We start from the raw sequence: 20921 nt of genomic DNA, 5'->3' as shown, positions 1-20921 counted from the left end.
ACTAATGAAGCCAAGGTTTTGGCCCAAGGAGACACAACAAGGCCGAAAGAGAGAATATCCCAAAGTCATCTTGCCCTAATGAATCGAATGCACTGTGAACACACAGTCATCGGGAAGGAGTTGTTTTTCAATGGCGAAATACAACTACGAGTAGCAGATTTACGTTCAAATCATATTAAGAATGAATATTCGTATCGTCATTCTGATTCTCACCGTTCACCTGGAGCACCGCCTTTAGTCGAGGAAATCGATCCACAGGACTTATTCTTTGTAAGCCTAGTACTTATTCTATCGGTCTCTTTTGCCGAACCGCTAAGTTACGGGGACATAAACACACCAGCATCGGTAGTCAAGCGATGTTGGGGGTAGGGGGGACCAACACAGACACACAAGCACACACACACACATATATATATATACATATACATACATATACATATACATATATAGGACAGGCTTCTTTCAGTTTCCGTCTACCAAATCCACTCATAATGCTTTGGTAGGGTTATAGTAGAAGATACTTGCCCAAGGTGCCACGCAGTGGGACTGAACCCGGAACCATGTGGTTGGTAAGCAAGCTACTTACCACACAGCCACTCCTGAGCCTATTCTATACAAATTTTTTACAAAACCTGTAGAATTTTACACAAGAGCGATTGAGGTTGAAAGAAAAAAAGAGTAAGATTAAATATTGTGTAGTTTGTATGTAGATATCTTTGAAAATATATATAAATAATCAGGAGTGAGTAATATAAATGTTGAGATGTGCAGTAATATTAAGTTCGGTGACAATTTATTAAATTAAAATTATTCATCAACAAAATCACTTGCAGTTATTGATTGCTATTAAACACGAGCTAAATTAGCACAGGATTGAAACAATATTTTTCTATCCTTGGTTGATGCTATTTCTTTTTATTTATATCGCTAATACCTATTTCTTTACTACCCACAAGGAGATAAACACAGAGAGGACAAACAAGGACAGACAAACGGATTAAGTCGATTATATCGACCCCAGTGCCTAACTGGTACTTATTTAATCGACCCCGAAAGGATGAAAGGCAAAGTCGACCTCTGCGGAATTTGAACTCCGAACGTAGCGGCAGACGAAATGCTGCTAAGCATTTCGCCCGGCGTGCTAACGATTCTGCCAGCTCGCCGCCCTATATCGCTAATACGGTTTTCTTAAATAACTAGTAGGGATGGGATGAACCTGCAGATTAAATATTACTCTACCTAGGTGAAATCAATCTACCGTTGCTAGGACATTTTTGTGCTTTTAGGAAGAGCATTTTATCCTACATCACCAGGACCCACTCCACCTGGATATTGGTTATGTAAGCCATATCATTCCGACAGAATTTAATCTCTGACCATTTGTAACTAATCATCTCAGTTCATGAACTAGATGATGCATCCAAATTCAGGCACTGTACAACAGTAAATCCCTCGTTTAACTAATTCTGCAAATACATCCACTCCTTTGCGAATATCATCTTCATTTGCCGACATTCTCATCTACTATGAAATAATAATGTACCAAATAAATTTGTAACACACACACACACACACACACACACACCACACACACACACACATACACACAGGTGCACACAGAGAGACAAACACACCTTTCTTCCTTTCTATTCCTCGACCGTGCGGTCGTTGGAGCACTCCTTGATGCCGTTGAAACTAGATTTCGCTTCCTCTCTCGACATTCTGCTATCTTCTGTAAGTCGACGAAATTGAGGCGTGTTCACTTTTTGATGTCAATCCGGGCGATGACCGATCCGGTGTGGGTTCTGGTCTAAAGCGTCATCATCATGAATATATTATGGTCAAGTTAGCTTGGGAGCGCCCATTCCTCTCTAATGCGTTTGTTCACCCCAAACGCATGCATCTACCTGAAACATACCTATTTCTTTACTACCCACAAGGAGCTAAACACAGAAGGGACAAACAAGGACAGACAAACGGATTAAGTCCATTATATCGACCCCAGTGCATAACTGGTACTTAATTTATCGACCCCGAAAGGATGAAAAGAAAAGTCGACCTCGGCGGAATTTGAACCCAGGACGTAACAGTAGACGAAATACTACTAAGCGTTTCGCCCGGCGTGCCAACGTTTCTGCCAGCTCGCCGCCTTTCTACCTGAAACATACCTTGGTCTCGAATACTGCCCCCTGCCCTGTTAACCTTAGCAGGTTCCTCTGCTCTGGTTGGTGACTCATTGGGAAGCATTGCCCGATGTCCTTCGCCTGCTGGTGCAGTGTTAACACCATTCCTCACTTGGGTTTAGCCAACCATCCGAAGTGGAGTAACTGGGTGTGACGTTAGGAGCCATCAAGTGAGAGACTAAGAGTTGAATGAGGACTAGTGATTCCTCTCCACCTGACCATTTCTGGCAAGCAGCACCTGCCAGAAACTTAAGGTACTACCTCAATTCAAAGTCCTGTACACCCTTCTATACACTTATGCATACACACATACATACTTTTATGAAGAAATAACGTGAGATTCGTATAAGAATATAGTGTATTGGCAGTATTAACGTTTATTTGAAGTTAATATTTCACCAGCTAAAAATTCTTAAGCCTAAGAAGTAGTCTCAAATCTTTAGATGATAACGATTCAAGCTCCAATTCGTTATACTTACAAATGTACATCCCATAAATTAATAGAATAACGTTCAACGAACATAACGGTTAGGAATATCCTATATTTATATAACTTGGTAGATAATATTATGAAAGTAGTGTGAGAAATTTAAATCATCGCATGAACTTAAGATGTTACTCGATACAACAAGGTGAGCGCTTTTTGTCTAATATGGCATAAACATTTTACATAAGAAAAGTGAAAGAAAGGGAGGAAAAGTACTCGTTGAGACAAGGAACATAAATCCCCATAGGCAGTTAGTGACTCTGGTCGAAGGTTGCATTTACCAGCTTTTATAATTGCAAGCCATTCATCTAGAATCTTCGGCCAAACCCTTTGCCAGGAAAAAACTGGGACACTTTCTTTGAAGATTGTCAGTTTTAATAAGCCGACAGGTGTTGATTTGTCGGGTCATATTTACGTTGGTGTTAATAACTTTTACGGTGACTTTTCTCCTTTTATTGAGATATATTAATATGCAGTTCTAGTTCGGGAATATTTGAGAGTTATGGTTCCAGTTTCAGCCGGACTCGCTGTAACTTTATAATTTTAGAGCTTAATACTATCTATATGTAAAAGAAATAATATGAATTATGTAATCTCGTTTTGCTTGTATCTAAATATTTTATACAAAACCCGAAGCGTAACTTTATGAATGCACAAAGATAATCTAAAGTCTATATTCTCTGTTTGGAAGAACAAAGAAACGGATCTGAAAACGAATAGTAAAATTGACATTTGTGGCTTGAATGAAATGAAGTAATTTCCGCATTGATGGAAAGTGCACTGGGTACTTATTTCATGGATTCAGTTTACAATAAATAGCAGCAGAATTTCTCTCTCAAACCGCACCCGAGAAGAAAAAGATATAATATATATATATATATATATATATATATATATATATATTATATATATATATATATAAGGGGAGTTTACGAAAAAAATAAAAGACGAAGACAGGTGGTGTACAAAACAAACAGATGCATTAGTATAAACCTCAGAAATAGAAAAAGTCTTTTACGTTTCGAGCCTACGCTCTTCTACAGAAAGGTACATATATATATATATATATATATATATAATATATATATATATATATATATATATATATATATATAATTAAATAAGGGTAGAAATTGATATTAATCAATTAAAACCAGTGGCCTAGCATATTTAAAAAATCCGAAGATTAAACATTTTTTTACATACAAAATTTCGAGGATTGCGATTTTGACGTCTATATCTAGCATACAGGCTGTCCACTTTTAGTGGTCAATCCTCTAAATTTTGTATATATATATATATATATATATTTTTGATCATGAGCTTGCTCGACCTGACTTTACATGCGACTCAACAACTTCAACGACGACGCCACAACGTTCCCAGAAAAAAATGATGTCTTTTAAGAAAGTTAATTTTTGCGATGTAATAGAAATTTAATAACATTTGAAACAGTTACCAGTTGTCCGGAAAACAAATAACAAACAACAATTCATAGATTTTTTTTTCTCTCTCTCTCTCTCGTTCATACGACATTATATTTCATTAGATCCATACTGATCAACATCGGAGCTGTCTCCTTCTTCATATTCCTTGCTTGTATAACTGGAATTGTTGTTTTTTCATTCTATGCAACAAAAGGTTGTGATCCTTTGACTTCAAAGCAAATTGAGAATACTAATCAGGTAGAATTATTTGATATTTAAAAAAAAATTCATAAACTAAACAATCGTATTATGTATTTGTTTGATTTTGGCTTACGTTTGCAATCATAGAATAAAAGTCATGGAAATAAATGGTTCATATTTATAGCCCAATAAACTCATGAGGTGTGGTTTAAGTATCCCGCTTTTCTACACTTGTCTCTGAGGCATTGCTTGGTTCTTCCCAAATCCTTTGGATTAAATTGCAGAGATACACATGCTAAAAGTACTCTTTATTCCGATCCGATTACATTCAACTGAAATATAACACAACACGCGTGTTTATTGAGCTAAAGCCATATTTCCTCTAAGAAAACTAAATAGTACAAATTCATAAATAATTGTTATTCACTAATTAGAATATCACCGTGATCTTCTCTTTGTGACCGACCAGGCTATCAGATGTTGCTACACATCGCTGGTCACAATGCGTTCGCATTGTTTTAGCCTTCGAATGACGCCACCCTGCTGGCTAAGCGAGCAGGCCAACAGACGAAAGAGTGAGAGAAAGAGTGGTGAAGGAGTACAGCAGGGATCACCACTCCCTGCCGGAGCCTCGTGGAACTTTTAGGTGTTTTCGCTCAATAAACACACACAACGCCCGATCTGGGAATCGAAACCGCGATCCTGCGACCGCGAGTCCGCTGCCCTAACCACTGGGCCATTGCGCCTCCTTATATCGGTCATTACTACACAGAAGAATGCAGATTTGACAGCACACACACACACACACACACGCACGCACACTCACACGCACACGCACACACACACACACACACACACATATATATATGCATATATATCTTATGTGTATATTGTAGTAGAGATACTTTCAACCTAATCGATTTTTATTGTATAACTGCAAACGTAATTCTATCTTCTTGAAATTGGTAAGTTATTCCAGTATCGATGTTTCTGTTTGCAGATCATACCATATTTCGTGATGGAGGTGCTTGGTTACCCTGGGCTTCCTGGTCTATTTATTGCTTGCTTGTTTAGTGGCGCTCTGAGGTTTGTTTTAGGAATCATTTCTACGTTTCAATAAGAAAATTTAATGCTATTTATAAGTTAGGCTACAACAGAAAGGAAAGGGACAGAGTGAGGTAAAAGAGAATGGAAAGTGAGAATTAAGGGAAGGCCGAGAAATGTGAGAGGGGGAGCAAGAAAAAGTCGATTACATCGACTCTAGTGTTCCACTGGTATTTATCTTATCGACTTCGTAAGGATGGATGAAAGGCAAAATAGACCTCGGCGGAATTTGAACTCAGAATGTAAAGACGAACGAAATGTCGCTAAGCATTTTCCTCGGCGTTTTAACGATACTGCGAGTTCGCCGCCTTAACTTCTATCAATATTAAAGCTTCTAATCTGCTTTCTCTGTATATATCCCGAATGTTAAAGCTATGAATGATTATATTTCTGATTAGATATTTCATACATCGTTGAAATGTGTGTACAATACAATACATATGTTGCTTGTTATTTTAGCTCTGTTTCTTCTTCTCTCAACGGATTGGCAGCCATTACATGGGAAGGATTCTTAAAAAAGCCCTGCAAAAGTTTGTCTGAAGCTCATAAATCACTTATTACAAAAGGTTTAGGTGAGTATCTACAGGTTGTTTTCGTTAACTATGCTGCTATATGATGATAACCAATATGTTTATATATATATATATATATATATTAATCAATATCAGGGTAGGAAAAAATTCAAGAGAAATTTTTTCGCCACCAGCGGTCCAGTGAGAAAGAAAAAATAGTCAACAGACTATATAATGTACATTGAACAATATTAAGGAATGGCCTTGATAGGCCATTCGACCCACTAGAAAGAGCAGCTAAACTCAAACCGCTAAATAGTAGTAATTCAGAAATCAAAGGAAAATAAAAACATTTACCCTTATCATCTTTGGACTATGCATAGTTTCGACATACATATTGGCAAACCGATTAAATTAAATTAAATTAAATCTATTTGCCACTGGCTTGTCTCGTCAGCAAAGAAGCCAGGGAAATATATATCCACGAGGCGACAGCATCGACGCCCTGAGAATATATATTCTAAATTTTCAAAATCTACCGTCAGCGCGCCAACTTATCAGCAGCAAATATAAACTGCTGACTTAATTTCAGAATTAGCCAATATATATATATTATATATATATATATATAGCATTACGAAGTATAACTCCAAACTTACAGAGGAAAATTCAATTTAATATTAATTCAAATTTCACAATATAAATACATTAGAGAAAAACCACTATTATGCAATTCAAACAATGATAGACATAAACCAAATCATAAATAAAAACTGAAATATATTTATTAAAACATATAACTAGATCACAAAAGTACAAAAGTGAATAATCAATATATAATAAGTAAAAAAAACTAAGTACGTTTCATGGCACTCTGCATCGACAGCAGATTGCATTCCCAGAATACAGAATGATACCCTTTAGTGAACATATTGAGAAATGCGCAAAGCAATTACTACCACAATTTATAATCTTTCCATTCTGTCAATGTGCCATTGGAACATCAACACAAGTTAGATTAAATAAGGAAACCTTCTTCATTGAAAAATAGAAGCCAAAACTTAACCATTTCTAACATTTTTAAATAAGGAAACTCACCTCATTGAAAAAAATATAAAGCAAAACCTAACCACTCGTAACATTCTATTCCTTCTAAACTAAATCACGTTTAATTAGCCATTCCCAACATCTTTGATTATCTCCCTTATACCGGAAAAATTCCCTGATTACCTTCCCCTGCCCGGAACTCCATATTTGACAACATAGCGAAGACATGACACGATATAGGTAAAGAAATTTGTGAAATTTGAAACTTAATTACGAAACCGGTTATTTCTCCAAAAACTATGTTACTATACGCAAATTTTTTTTAACATAACGACTTAAATATATTCTTTAACTATATAACACAAGCCTTCTGTAGTTTTTTCACTCTTTTTTGTTATATATATATATATATATATATATATATATATATAATATATATATTCATATGATATATAAACATATGTAAGATATAAATATATATATATATATACATATTCATATAATATATTAACATATGTAAATATATATATATATATATCTTTATATATAAAAGAGAAGTTGTGTGTCTGTCTCCTACGATTTAGATTCCTAACTACTCCCACATTTTGCAGTGCAGTTTAACCAAAACCGGGTATCTTATAGTCGTGATTCATATCGAGCCCTTCTGGGTATTAGCGCGCGTCTACGATGAGTCTACGATTTAAAAAAAATTTACCATCATTTGTTTCCATTTTAATGCATTTTTTCGCTATTATATAAGGGAAGTAACTCTCTAAAAATGTCTACGATGAGTCAACGATTTTAAAATAATTTACCATCATTTTTTTTCCATTTTTAATGCATTTTTATGCTATTTTTTGGCTATAACTCTCTAAAAATGCTTATATAGTTATTTCCCTTACAAACCCGAGCAACGCCGGGCGATACTGCTAGTATATATATATATATATATATCCTACTTTCATTTGCGGCCGCGTGTAATACGATATTTCTTTGATACAAAACTTCTTCGTAGAAGAACAAGGATTGGAATTATATCTCTTGGGAATAAGTATCCCACTGACTTTGTTTATTTTGTTTTGTCTATGGTACCCTACTGGATAAAAATTCGAGTTAAGTCGTATCGTTTGTTTATTTTCTGCTTGAAAATTTACAACAGCGAATTCGTTACAAAACCTCCTCTTTTATCAGTATCGTTTTTTTTTTTTTTGCTTGTTTCAGCTCAGAGCTGCGGCCATGCTGATGCACCGCCGTTTTGCTACACTGTTATTACTAAGAGCTTCCTCTAATATGTGGCACTTGGCGAAGAATGGAATTTGATATAGCTACCCTGATTTGCACCTCATGCCGTGAGGTAGGTTCATCTGGGACTCTCGACAGGAAGAGGTCCAGCTTTGATTTAAAAACCCCTACATCTACTTTGTGCAAGTTCCTCAGACTCTTTGGGAGAATATTAAAAATGCTGTGGGCCGTTGAAACCCAGGCTGTTGCAGTAACTCATCCTGAAGCGTGATGACATTGCTGGGATCTTTGGCACTATGCATAATTATATATAACTATGCTGGTTATAGGTGAGAGGGCCACTATAAAAAGCAAGACAGTGCCCTGTGGAACACCGCTCACTATTTATGTGTTCATAGAGGTGACTCCATTAGCCACTACTGCCTGACTCCTATCTTTCAGGAAGTCATGTAACGACTCTCTAAGTTTTCCAGCTATGCCAAGGTCACGCAGTTTGTGGCATATCATACTATGATCCACCTTGTCAAAAGCTTATGCAAAATCAAGGTATATTACGTCCACATTTGATTTGTTGAGTAACTGCCTCAACACCCAGTCATAATGTTGTAAGAGCTGGGTCAGGCAGCTCCTACCTGGTCAAAAACCATGCTGGGTATCACTCAGCAAGTTATTTTCTTCAAGGATTGCGATTAGTTTGCCTCTGACTATCCGTTCCATGACTTTGCTCATGTGTGAAGTCAGAGAGATAGGCCTATAGTTTTTGGCATCTGCTCTACTTCCCCCTTTATGTATTGGGCATATTGTTCCCTCCTTCAGCTTGCTTGGCTGTTTGCTATTCGCAAGAAAGCTCTGGAAGAGAATCTTGAGGGGTTTTGCCAGGGCATGCTTACACGCTTTGAGGAGGATGGCTGGGAAACCATCTGGACCAGCAGTTAAGTTTGTGTCCACTTCATCTATGGCTAGTAGTATATCTTCTTCGCTAATGTCAATGTGTTCCATTGTAACTGCCTCGCTGGTTATAGGTGAAGCGGCAAAGAAGTCCACTGGTTCGTTCACTTGTCTGTGTTCCATCGATTCTTTTAAACTTTTTTTTACAGCGACCTCTAACCTTTACATTGCATTTTAAAACTTTACGGTCGCGAATTCGTTACGAAACCTCTTTCTTTTCATTATAGCTTTTTCCCTTTATCTTTTTCCTGCAGTGGTCCTCTCTACCTATACCTTTCGTCTTTATTTTTCCTTCATATCTTCGTTACCTGCTCCTCCCTTCTCTCTCATACCTTCCTCTTCCTCTCTCCTCTTTCATATCTTCCTCCTTTTCCTGCTACTCTCTCCCTCTCTTTGTCTCTCTTTCCATCTACCTCTCTCCCCCTCTCTTCCATATCTTCCTCTTTTTCTCAACTCTCTCCCTCATTCTGTATCTCCCTTTCGTATCTTCCGCCATTTCTCACTTCCCTCTCCCTCCCTTTGTCTCTCCCTCTCTCCCTCTCTGTTTCGTACCTCCCTCATTTTCTCTCCTCTCCTTCACTCTGTCTCTCCCTCTTTCATATCTTCCCCCTTTTCCCACTTATCTCTCCCTTCCCTTGTCTCTCCAGAGAGAAGGAAACAATGATGGTCTTCTGGAGGACATTCGTCTTCAGCCGCCTGGATTATTGCTCCCAGCTATGGTCACCCAACAGTGTAAAATTAACTATGGACCTTGAAGCAATCCAGCGAAGCTTCACAAAGAAGATCGTCTCACTGCAACAGCTCAGCTACTTGGAAAGACTGAAACAGCTAAGACTCTATTCCCTGGAACGAAGTCGGGAGAGGTATGCAATAATATACATCTGCAAGATCCTGGAAAGAATTGTGCCAAATTTTGGCATTGAAAGCTATACAAATGTCAGAATGGGTAGACACTGCACAGCGCCAAATATCCCAACAATGCCATCGCGCTTCAGGACCAGTTACTGTAATAGCCTGGGCTTCAGGGGCCCACAACTTATTAATATTCTCTTAAAGAGCTTGAGGGACCTACACAAGATGGATGTAGGTGTTTTCAAATCAAAACTGGACCTCTTCCTTTCGAGAGTCCCAGAATAACCTACTTCGCGGCCAGAGGAGCAAATGAGGGTAGCGACATCAAACTCCCTTATTCACCAAATGCTACATATTAGAGGAGGCTCTCAATAATAACAGTGTAGCATGGCCACAGCTCAAAGCTGATACTAAAAAGACAAATTAGGACAGACAGACGGATTAAGTCGATTACATCTCGTAAAATATGGTATATTTAACTTTTAACTTAGATATAACTACAGAAATTGAACAATCTTCCTGGTTGGTGAATTTTATGTCAGTATGCAAATATATATATGTTCAGAAAAATTTAGATTCAGATGAATATGGTACTTAACTTAAAGACACCAGAATTTGGTATGGTATTATCCGAGTAGCATGAAACGATTGTACCACACTACCTTGGATATCCTTGTTGCTTATTTTGATTATATATATATATATATATATATATATATATATATATATATATATATATATATATATATATATATTATATGTATGTATGTATGTATGTATGTATGTATTATGTATGTATGTATGTATGTATGTATGTATTATGTATGTATGTATGTATACGCAGTTTCATTTTGTAATATAATTCTATAATTGGGGAAGCTTGCATGTGTGATTCTTATACATAATAGACGCCGGATTGGTTGGTTAAGTTTATAATGTCATAATACAATCGACGGATACGCTCCAAATTTTTTTCTTGAGATCATTTCAAAGGCACGCAATTCAGAGATCCTCCGACCGTTTTGTGTTTTTTTAAAAATTTTACTTCAAATAATTGTAAATTGATTGTGTACTCGATAAGTGTACTTATGACCTAACATCACTAAACGATTTCTAACATTTTCTGTTGAATCTATCTATCTGCCGATCTACACATACACACACACATACACACACACACACACACACACACACACACACACACACACATATACTAAAGAAGGCTACGTTTTCCAAAATGGAGGCGTACACCTTTCTCCATTTGATCTGCTTGAAACATTGTTAAGACACTAGAATCTTTTCCTACTTTTCCTGCTTTTCTTAACGAATGATAGCTTCAATTCTTAGAACCCCCTTGGAGTCGATGTTCTGTCCAGCAGACCAAAGGAAATCCTTCTTCTTCCCTCTCCCTTCCCCTCTTTCTCTTTAACCTCAGATACAAACGCGCACACACACACACACAGACATACACATACACACATGTTCTCTCTCTCACTTCCTCCTCATCCACCTCACCCTCTTGTGCTGTCTTGTTCCTCCCCACCACTACGAAACTCTATAAAATGATTAAAATTCCCCACAAAGGAATTATTTCGATTTGAAAACCCCACTAGAATGGGAGAAAGCGCTAATGATCTAAACGATATGATATATATATGTAAAAAATGTAATATATAAATAAATATCTGTAAATATAAACCATCTGATCTTCTGATACCTCATTTCTTCTAATATATATATATATATATATATATATATATATAACAATATCAAAGGGTAGATCCTCACATATGAATTTAAGCATTTCTCCAAAGAAACATTAAAAATTGGTTATAATAATTTAAGGTGTACTTCAGAAGTTACTAAAATTTTACTATCCTTACAACTTTACGTATTTAAAACAAAGTGCTATTGCACAGATAACTGAGAGGAATCAAATGTTAGAAACCGGTAGGAATAAGAAAACCATATTGCAATAACTAATTACATGTAATCTTTATATATTAAAGAGAGGTTGTGTGTCTGTCTCCTACGATTTAGATTCCTAACTACTCCCACATTTTGCGGTGCAGTTTAACCAAAACCGGGTATCTTATAGTCGTGATTCATATCGAGCCCTTCTGGGTATTAGCGCGCGTCTACGATGAGTCTACGATTTAAAAAAAAAATTACCATCATTTTTTTCCATTTTAATGGCATTTTTTTCGCTATTATATAAGGGAAGTAACTCTCTAAAAATGTCTACGATGAGTCAACGATTAAAAAAAAATTTACCATCATTTTTTTCCATTTTTAATGCATTTTTTTGCTATTTTTTTGCTATAACTCTCTAAAAATGCTTATATAGTTATTTCCCTTACAAACCCGAGCAACGCCGGGCGATACTGCTAGTATAATATACAAATATATTTGTTTGCAGTCGTTGCGTTTGGTGCTCTTGGAGTAAGCGTCGGATTTGTAGCTAGAGAACTAGGCGGTACTGTACTTCAGGTAAGAGACTAATATATAATATGGACTGATATTTGGATGACTAAAACGTTTGTTTTTGATAAAAATCAATTCTAGAGTGGAGATTCATGTTTTGGGATGTACGTTTATTATAACATAAAAAATACTGAATTGAAAATGAAATAATATGGATTCTTTTCATGAGGTTCTTGCATTCTAATGTGGAATTTATATAATGTGGAATTTATAGAAGACCCCCAGATGCTGATGTAAATTTGACAACAAGCCCAAAGTAAACTATGTGGTGGAAGCACTCCGTCGGTTACGACGACGAGGGTTCCGGTTAATCCGAATCAACGGAACAGCCTGCTCGTGAAATTAACGTGTAAGTGGCTGAGCACTCCACAGACACGTGTACCCTTAACGTAGTTCTCGGGGATATTCAGCGTGACACAGAGAGTGACAAGGCCGGCTCTTTGAAATACAGGTACAACAGAAACAGGAAGTAAGAGTTAGAGAAAGTTGTGGTGAAAGAGTACAGCAGGGATCACCACCACCCCCTGCCGGAGCGTCGTGGTGCTTTAGGTGTTTTCGCTTAATAAACACTCACAACGCCCGGTCTGGGAATCGAAACCGCGATCCTATGACCGCGAGTCCGCTGCCCTAACTACTGGGCCATTGCGCCTCCACCCAAAGTAAACTATATTAGACACAATACAGCACCAGAATCTATTTTCTATATGGAAACATCTTTCTGTCCTAAGTAAACATTGTCTTGTATCATTTGAAGCCATAATATGCACACACACACACACACACACACGCGCGCGTATACTCACACGTACAAACACACGTGTGTGTTTATGATTATCTGGGGCTATTATATACATACATACTTCTATGCATGCATATAAGCATGTGTAGTTAGAAATTCAAGTTTATACTGAAAGATACTCATAAATTTATCGACATTATTTCTAGATATAGGCGCAGGAGTGGCTGTGTGGTAAGTAGCTTGCTTACCAACCACACGGTTCCGGGTTCAGTCCCACTGCGTGGCACCTTGGGCAAGTGTCTTCTGCTATAGCCTCGGGCCGACCAAAGCCTTGTGAGTGGATTTGGTAGACGGAAACTGAAAGAAGCCCGTCATATATATATATATATATATATGGTATGTATATATATATATGTGTGTGTTTGTCCCCCCCAAAATCGCTTGACAACCGATGCTGGTGTGTTTACGTCCCCGTTACTTAGTGGTTCGGCATAAGACACCGATAGAATAAGTACTAGGCTTACAAAGAATAAGTCCTGGGGTCGATTTGCTAGACTATAAAGGCAGTGCTCCAGCATGGCCGCAGTCAAATGACTGAAACAAGTAAAAGAGTAAAAGAGAGAGGAGTAAAGAGATTAACTTACCCCACTTTTTTTTATAATTCCTAATAACGTTTAAAATAAAATTTTTATTTACATAATAAGAACCTTCTTTCTATAGACTTCTACTACAGAAAGGAAATGTTCTGTAATAGTTTATATTTATACATAACGAACGGGACAAGAATAAATCTTTGGGGGAGGGGGCCAGTAGATTAGATTTACCCCAGTAAACAACTGGTAGTTAATTTATCGACCTCGAAAGGATGAAAGGCATAGTCGACCTCGGCGGAATTTGAACTCAGAACGTAGCGGCAGACGAAATACTTATTTCTTTACTGCCCACAAGGAGCTAAACATAGAGGGGACAAACAATGACAGACAAAGGGATTAATTCGACTACATCGACCCCAGTGCGTAACTGGTACTTTATTTATCGACCCCGAAAGGATGAAAGGCAAAGTCGACCTCGGCGGAATTTGAACTCAGAACGTAGCGGCAGACGAAATACGGCTACGCATTTCGCCCGGCGTGCTAACGTTTCTGCCAGCTCGCCGCCATCAAATACTTAAATATTACTAAAGATTAAAATTGTTTTGACAAGCGACTATATTTTAAATTGGTTTTAATCTCACAGTAAAATTAATGCCACCATAAACCTAATTAGTGAGTAATAAATTATTTGAAGCAGGATAAAAGCAATTAAGAAATCTCAAGAGGTTAAAATTATTGACCTGTTACAATTTGTCTTGTAATAGCTAGTGTAAACACCGTTGTCATGTCTTAAGTCTATCTTGAGGCTATAAACGAAAGAAGTCAGAGTTTATTCGGATTTTCTATGTGTTAAGAAGACTGAGCGTGTTAGACTTACTGAATGTGGTGCTGTTCGGATATAGGCTAACCCACAGTGGCAGCTGGTATTGACTTTCGTTTATGTAGGCTGGAGAAATGTCTAATAAGGTGTCTTGCTCAGCAAAACAATACGCTGCTCGGTCCAAGACTCGAACCTACCGCCTAATGATCGAGAGTTCAACCAGGTCACGTACCTTAATTGCCATCTCTTATATACCTAACATCTCTACATATACCTGATATAAATGTTGGTTGGTTGATTTCTCCAATCACGTTTTATATAGGATTAAGAGAGGGTGAAAGATATATATATATATATATATATATATATATATATATAGTTAGATAGATAGATAGATTCAGATGAATATAATACTTAAGTTGAGGCACCAGAATTTAGTACAGTATTATCCATACAATTTCAAAATAAGGTGATTAAATCAAAATAAGCAACAAGGTTACCCAGAGGTAATGCAGTACGATCACTTCATGCAACTCCATTTAACTGAACAATGCAATCATTATATCAATTTAAATGCAGCTGAGGATTGCTCTGCATTTTAATTGATGTAATGATTGCATTGTTCAATTAAATGGAGTTGCTTGAAACGATCGTGCTGTATTACCTCTCGATATCCTTGTTGGTTTTATATATATATATATATATTCCAAGAAAGTTAGAAGTCGTGAATCCAACCAAGGGATAATATCTGTCCAATATACTGCTAGTAGAATACCCAATTATTAATACACAAGTGTTTTTTTTATTGCATTGCAATTACATTACCGAGTGTAATAAATATGTGAGGGTAAAAAATTATTTCACCATTAATTTATAGAGCAATAATAAAATGGAGGGGATCAATAGGTGGTATTCATCAACTTTTTGACATTATATTATGTCAATTTAATTATTTATGTACTAAAATGTTACTTAATTTTATTGTTACTTCAGTCCACTGGAGGGATAAAGGTAGAATGAGGTATTTTTGCCTCTTGGCTGAAACAGCTGTAAGATATTATCCCAATTTCTATTCCTGTATGTTATATATTTTAATAATTACTGATATCAATATCTTTATATATTATATATGTAAAGCATAATATGTTATACACGTATGTATATTGATATAATTGTCATTTTAGTAAATAAATAGACATAATATACTGTCTAAAAGTTGATGAATACCACCTATTGATCCCCTCCATTTTCTTATGCTCTCTCTCTCTCTCTCTCTCTCTCTCTCTCTATATATATATATATAATATATATATATATATATATACAGAGTGAGTAAAAGAGAGATACAGAGAGACTTAACATAAGATGTCAGTATATGTGCATACACTAGCTCGGTGGCAGGCAATGAGTAAAAGAACGTTACTCTCACACACAGAGTGAGAGAGAAAGAATCATTAAAAAGAGGAGAGGAGAAGGAGAAAAGAAAGTAAATGGCAGAATAGCTATGGTAGCATTTCAAATTTTGTTTTAAAGTAATGAATAATTTTCTTTCGAAAATTAGTATCCATTTCATCAATTTGTATAAGTATCAAGAAATTTGTTGAGAGTCAAATCATAATCACTGAATGCTTGCAATAGTTCCCGATATTATCCCTGGTGTCAAAAATATACTTCTCAAATAACCCATCATATGACAGGTAATACCTTAAATAAGAATGGGCAAATAGTAGTAAAAGTTTTACAACTGAATACCTCCATTCAAGGCGGCGAACTGGCAGAAACTTTCGTCACCATCTTCAATGTTTACTTTCTTCGAAGCAAGTTTTCGAAGAAATTTGAAAATAAAAAAAAATGTCAGCCTCCTCCACCCAAAAGGCAGCTGGCTTCCAAAACGATTTAAACAACAAAATACAGAATAGAACCATGCGGCAGGTAGTTACAGAGAAAAATTTAACAAGACAGTCAGTCACCGGCTGACACTCGCTGACGATACATCGAAGAGGCCAGGGAACAGAAGAAAGAAGAAGAACGAAGACATGCACCCAACACCAGAGCTGAAGACACCTCCGAAACGGGGGCGGGGGGTGACACGTCAAAACGGTAGAGGACTAGGGGCCGAAACCGGATGTGGTTCCTCCTGATGATGTCTTGAGCTAACTGGATCCTATAAAGGAGCTGTTGTGGTAGCAGACCGCGAAACACGGTTGTAATTCCTAAACAAGTGAACTAGTCATAAACCTACAGAGCTCCAAAAGTACACCTCAAACTATGGCGACAACAATTATAATAACCTCTACGTTTTTATGTGGTGATTTTCAAGGCCTGCTCCTTAATTAACTTAGCTGTACCACGTAATCAATTATTTATATTTAAATCAGCATAAATGAAAAGATTCCTAGATTTTTCTAATGCAACATTCTGTTGAAGTGAAAAGAATATCCAGAGGCAATGCAGTACGATCGTTTCAAGCAATTCCATTTAACTGAAAAATGCAATCATTACATCGATTAAATTGCAGAGCAAACCTCAGCTGCATTTAAATTGATGTAATGATTGCATTGTTCAATTAAATGGAGATGCATGAAACGATCGTACTGCATTACTTTTTCTCTCACCAGTCATTCGATAACAATTTTTTAAAAATCTAAATTCTGATATTATGGTTAGCATCATGAAAAAATAAACGGAAAAGAACTGCATCATTAATATTCATTATAAATATTTCGAAATGTCGAATTATTCGGTTCTTTAATTCCATTCTTTAATATTTAACAAAAGCTTGTTAACGCGGAATACCTTTCTTAAACGAGGGAATAAAACCTTCAAGAAGGATTGGGAATTAAAGAAAAATATAACAAAAACAAAAAAAAAGAAAGCAAGAAAAGCCCCAAAAACGTCCGGATGAAGCGATTTAGGATTTAAACTACTTTCAGGATTAATGAAAATAAAAATATTTCTAAAATCAACTTCAGCGCGAAAGACACATGGTAGCCATTAAAAAAAAAACACAAAAAAACCTGTTAACTTCAATTAATCATTTATTTGATGTGTTAACAATTTCTGTGTGATTCTAAATGGCTAATATGTATCTGTGAAGGCACGTGACATAGTGGTTAGGGTGTTGCACTTACGATCACAAGGTCATGGTTTCGATTCCTGAATCGGATGGTGCGTTGTGTTCTTAAGCAATACACTTCATTTCTCCTTTGCTCCATTCTGCTCAGCTATAAATGAGTAACCTTATCCGAGGTCGTGTTAGAAGATACTGAGCGAAGTTTCGAAACCTACGCTGTAGATTTGAACCAGAAACTGCGCAGTTACCGAGCGAACTTCTTAACCACATAACTATTACCTTTCGTAATGTAACTACAACTCTTTAAGTCTTCAATTTGAGTTTTACTCAAGTTTATCTCAGCTTTTCATCACTCTGGAGGTCGATAAAATAAGTGCCGGTCAAGTATTTTAGTTATGATTGACTGTTCTTCCCCGAACGTGTATGGCCTTCTCAATATGTGAAGACCACAGCCGTCACTCGCAAGCGATTATGACTTGGTCGTATGAACTATGTTCTCGCGAGTTGCTTCGCATCTCTGCCTGCTTCTCCCTTTACTCTTTATATCATGACATTTCTGTGATACACGATCCCTATTAACCGTTTAAAAAAATTTTTTTTACAATCCCTTTTGATTGAAACCTACCCCCTTTTTATTTTTTATTTTTTTCTCTCCAAAAAGAAAAGCTCTACTTTGTAATCTGTCCCCTTTGTGTTCAGCCCTGTGTGGCTAATAAAGAAACATATCTACAGTCGAGGCTAAAAGTTTGGAACAAAAATCTGAAAATTAGTATTTTTATAATGCCCAAAGATATATTTCATTTGTAATATATTATGAGTTGACCAAAGGTTTGGAACATAGGTCTGAAAATTAGAATATTTATATTAAATGCTCAAATATACACGTTGTGTATATTTGGATCGAATTGTAACTGGGCATAACAATTTTAATTTAAAAAAAACGTTCCAAACTTTTGGCCATGACTGTAAGTAGCGGACACAGACAACCTCTCATATTTTCCACTCTTGATCCAGCATAACATTTAAGAGCAATGTGAAATGAAGCACATGGTTCAAGGTAGTGGGATCGATTTCTGGCTCAGGAATCGATTCCACGATATTATGACCATGAACCGTTCATCCTTACCACAAAACCACGCTCCTTCGTTGTACCTTTGTTAGAAACCATTCTATCGAAAGTAAGGTTTTCAAGAACTGTCTGGACTGTAACTATATTTGCAAATGCGAAAACCAGTAAGATCTTGTAATAACTTGAATGAAATACAGGTGTAATGTAATATTTAATGATCTTTTCCTTCCCTTACAGGCTTCTCTAAGCTTCACAGGTGCATCAGGAGGGCCCATGACCGGGCTGTTTATACTGGGATCAATATTTCCATGGGCCACTTGGAAGGTAGGTGATCCTTATATTTTTATTTTCATGTAGACATTTTAACAAGACATTATATAAGGATTTACGGAGATGTACCTGCATAGCAAGTGACCTGATCAGAGATCGTGTGCTGGAACGAAAACAATTGTAGCGTGGAAGGTGTTTATAAGCCATTTAAGAAACACACAAAAACCGTTCGATTCACTTCAACATTTAAATTTAATTTGTCAAAATATTTTCGTCGCTTTGACACCGCGACCTGTTCATTGACAAAGGCGACGAAAATATTTTGACAAATTAAATTTAAATGTTGAAGTGAATCTAACGGTTTTTGTGTGTTTCTTAAATGGCTTATAAACACCTTCCACGCTTCAATTATTATATAAGGACTTCTATTAAAATTTAATTTACCAATTATACTTTTGTATTCGTTGTCTTGCAATGTTAAAAAGTCAGTCCATCCATTTTCGCTTCCAACTATTCCTGGGAAGGTCATGGTCGTAGAGTCCTCAGGTATCTTATCCATAGGGTCCTATCAGAAAAAAAAAACAGAACACCATTAACCTCTCCTGCTAGATTCCCAAGCGTGAGCAACTGAGATTGTGGTTTTGATCCGGCCATCTCACTTGTGGTCTTCCTCTAAGTCTCTGCTTGCTGGCTCAGTTTGTATTCCGATTTTTCCTGCTGCATTTTAACCATGTGTCCGAAGTACCGGAGCTGCGATAGTTTTGGGGGAGAATTAACGGCTGAGAAATAGAGTCTCAAAGAGACTCTGTCATCTCCGGGCTACGCACTCATGTCGAGTAACGTTACTTCAGAGACCCTTCGAAGGAACTCCATTTTGATCGCTTGTATTCGCGATCGAACTCGTCCGGTCATTACACAACATCCATCCATAGATGAAGACAGACACAAAAACCGAATTGCAGATAGCAAATTTAAGTAGTATTTCTAACTGGTGGTTATTGCGTTCCCTTATTCGCTGTTTTGTTTAGTTATCTTTCACTTCTGTAAGTCTGTTTCCGATTGACGGAGTCGTTAGAGCATCAGATAGATGGCTCCGTACCCATCACCCCGATTCTCTATATTCTGAGTTCAAATCCAATCGAAATCAATTTCCTCTTTTACTCTTCCGGGGTCGATAATTAGAGTCCCAGTCCTATACGGAGGTCAATACTTCTCTTTCTCTCGTTCTTTCTTTTCGTTTCTCTGCTTTCTCTTCTGGAAGAAATCAGCCGAAAAAAAAATCGCTCGCCTTTCTGGAAGAAATCGACCTAGAAATAGAAGGGTTCCACCAAGTAAATTATTGTTCAAAGTCACGTTGTATGTCACGGCAGGGTCCCTAAGGAGTTGAGGGCCCCAGACAAGGCAAAACAAGATCCAACAATAACCGTTTATTTAAATCGGTTATTGTTGGATAAAACGTAAAATGTCTCCTAAACGAAAATAAAAAAAAGGATGGCACCCCCACAAGTGTTTTGCTAAGCATCTCGAAAAGCATTATTTTTTCCTTAAAATATATAATCCTAATATCTCGACTATAATCACAAGTCAGATTAAAACACCAAGAACACTCCATCACTGGTTTTAAAAAAATACTAACCGGATTTTTTCACTGAAAATAAAAGATTCATTTTTCTCTTAATGACTGCTTCTGCTTTTCTGATAAGAAGATCTAACAATTTAGTTAGAGTTAGTGTATTTTATTTAAGATTGCCTAATGTATTTGAACTTAAATATTAAATACCGTCATGTCAAAGGCAACTTCGGAAGTATATTTTGGCTACTATGGGTAATATCACAAAATATGGCATACGCTCAATAACGGATGTAATTA

The 20921-nt window shown here is 36.7% G+C and overlaps 1 protein-coding gene across 1 annotated transcript in view; it reads left to right on the top strand.

Moving 5' to 3' along the window:
* Positions 1-20921, top strand: part of LOC115216560 (sodium-coupled monocarboxylate transporter 2-like) — a 56307-nt gene that overhangs the window by 18017 nt on the left and 17369 nt on the right. The window contains 5 exon segments of the mRNA XM_029786025.2: positions 4220-4355; positions 5299-5384; positions 5862-5974; positions 12423-12493; positions 19019-19105. Of these exon segments, the coding sequence (XP_029641885.1) occupies positions 4220-4355; positions 5299-5384; positions 5862-5974; positions 12423-12493; positions 19019-19105 (493 nt within the window).

This window comes from Octopus sinensis, linkage group LG10 (genome assembly GCF_006345805.1).
Source record: "Octopus sinensis linkage group LG10, ASM634580v1, whole genome shotgun sequence".
NCBI classification, from domain to species: Eukaryota; Metazoa; Mollusca; class Cephalopoda; order Octopoda; family Octopodidae; genus Octopus; species Octopus sinensis.
The sequence above is the reverse complement of the archived record's forward strand: the minus strand, read 5'-3'. Positions and strand labels throughout refer to the sequence as shown.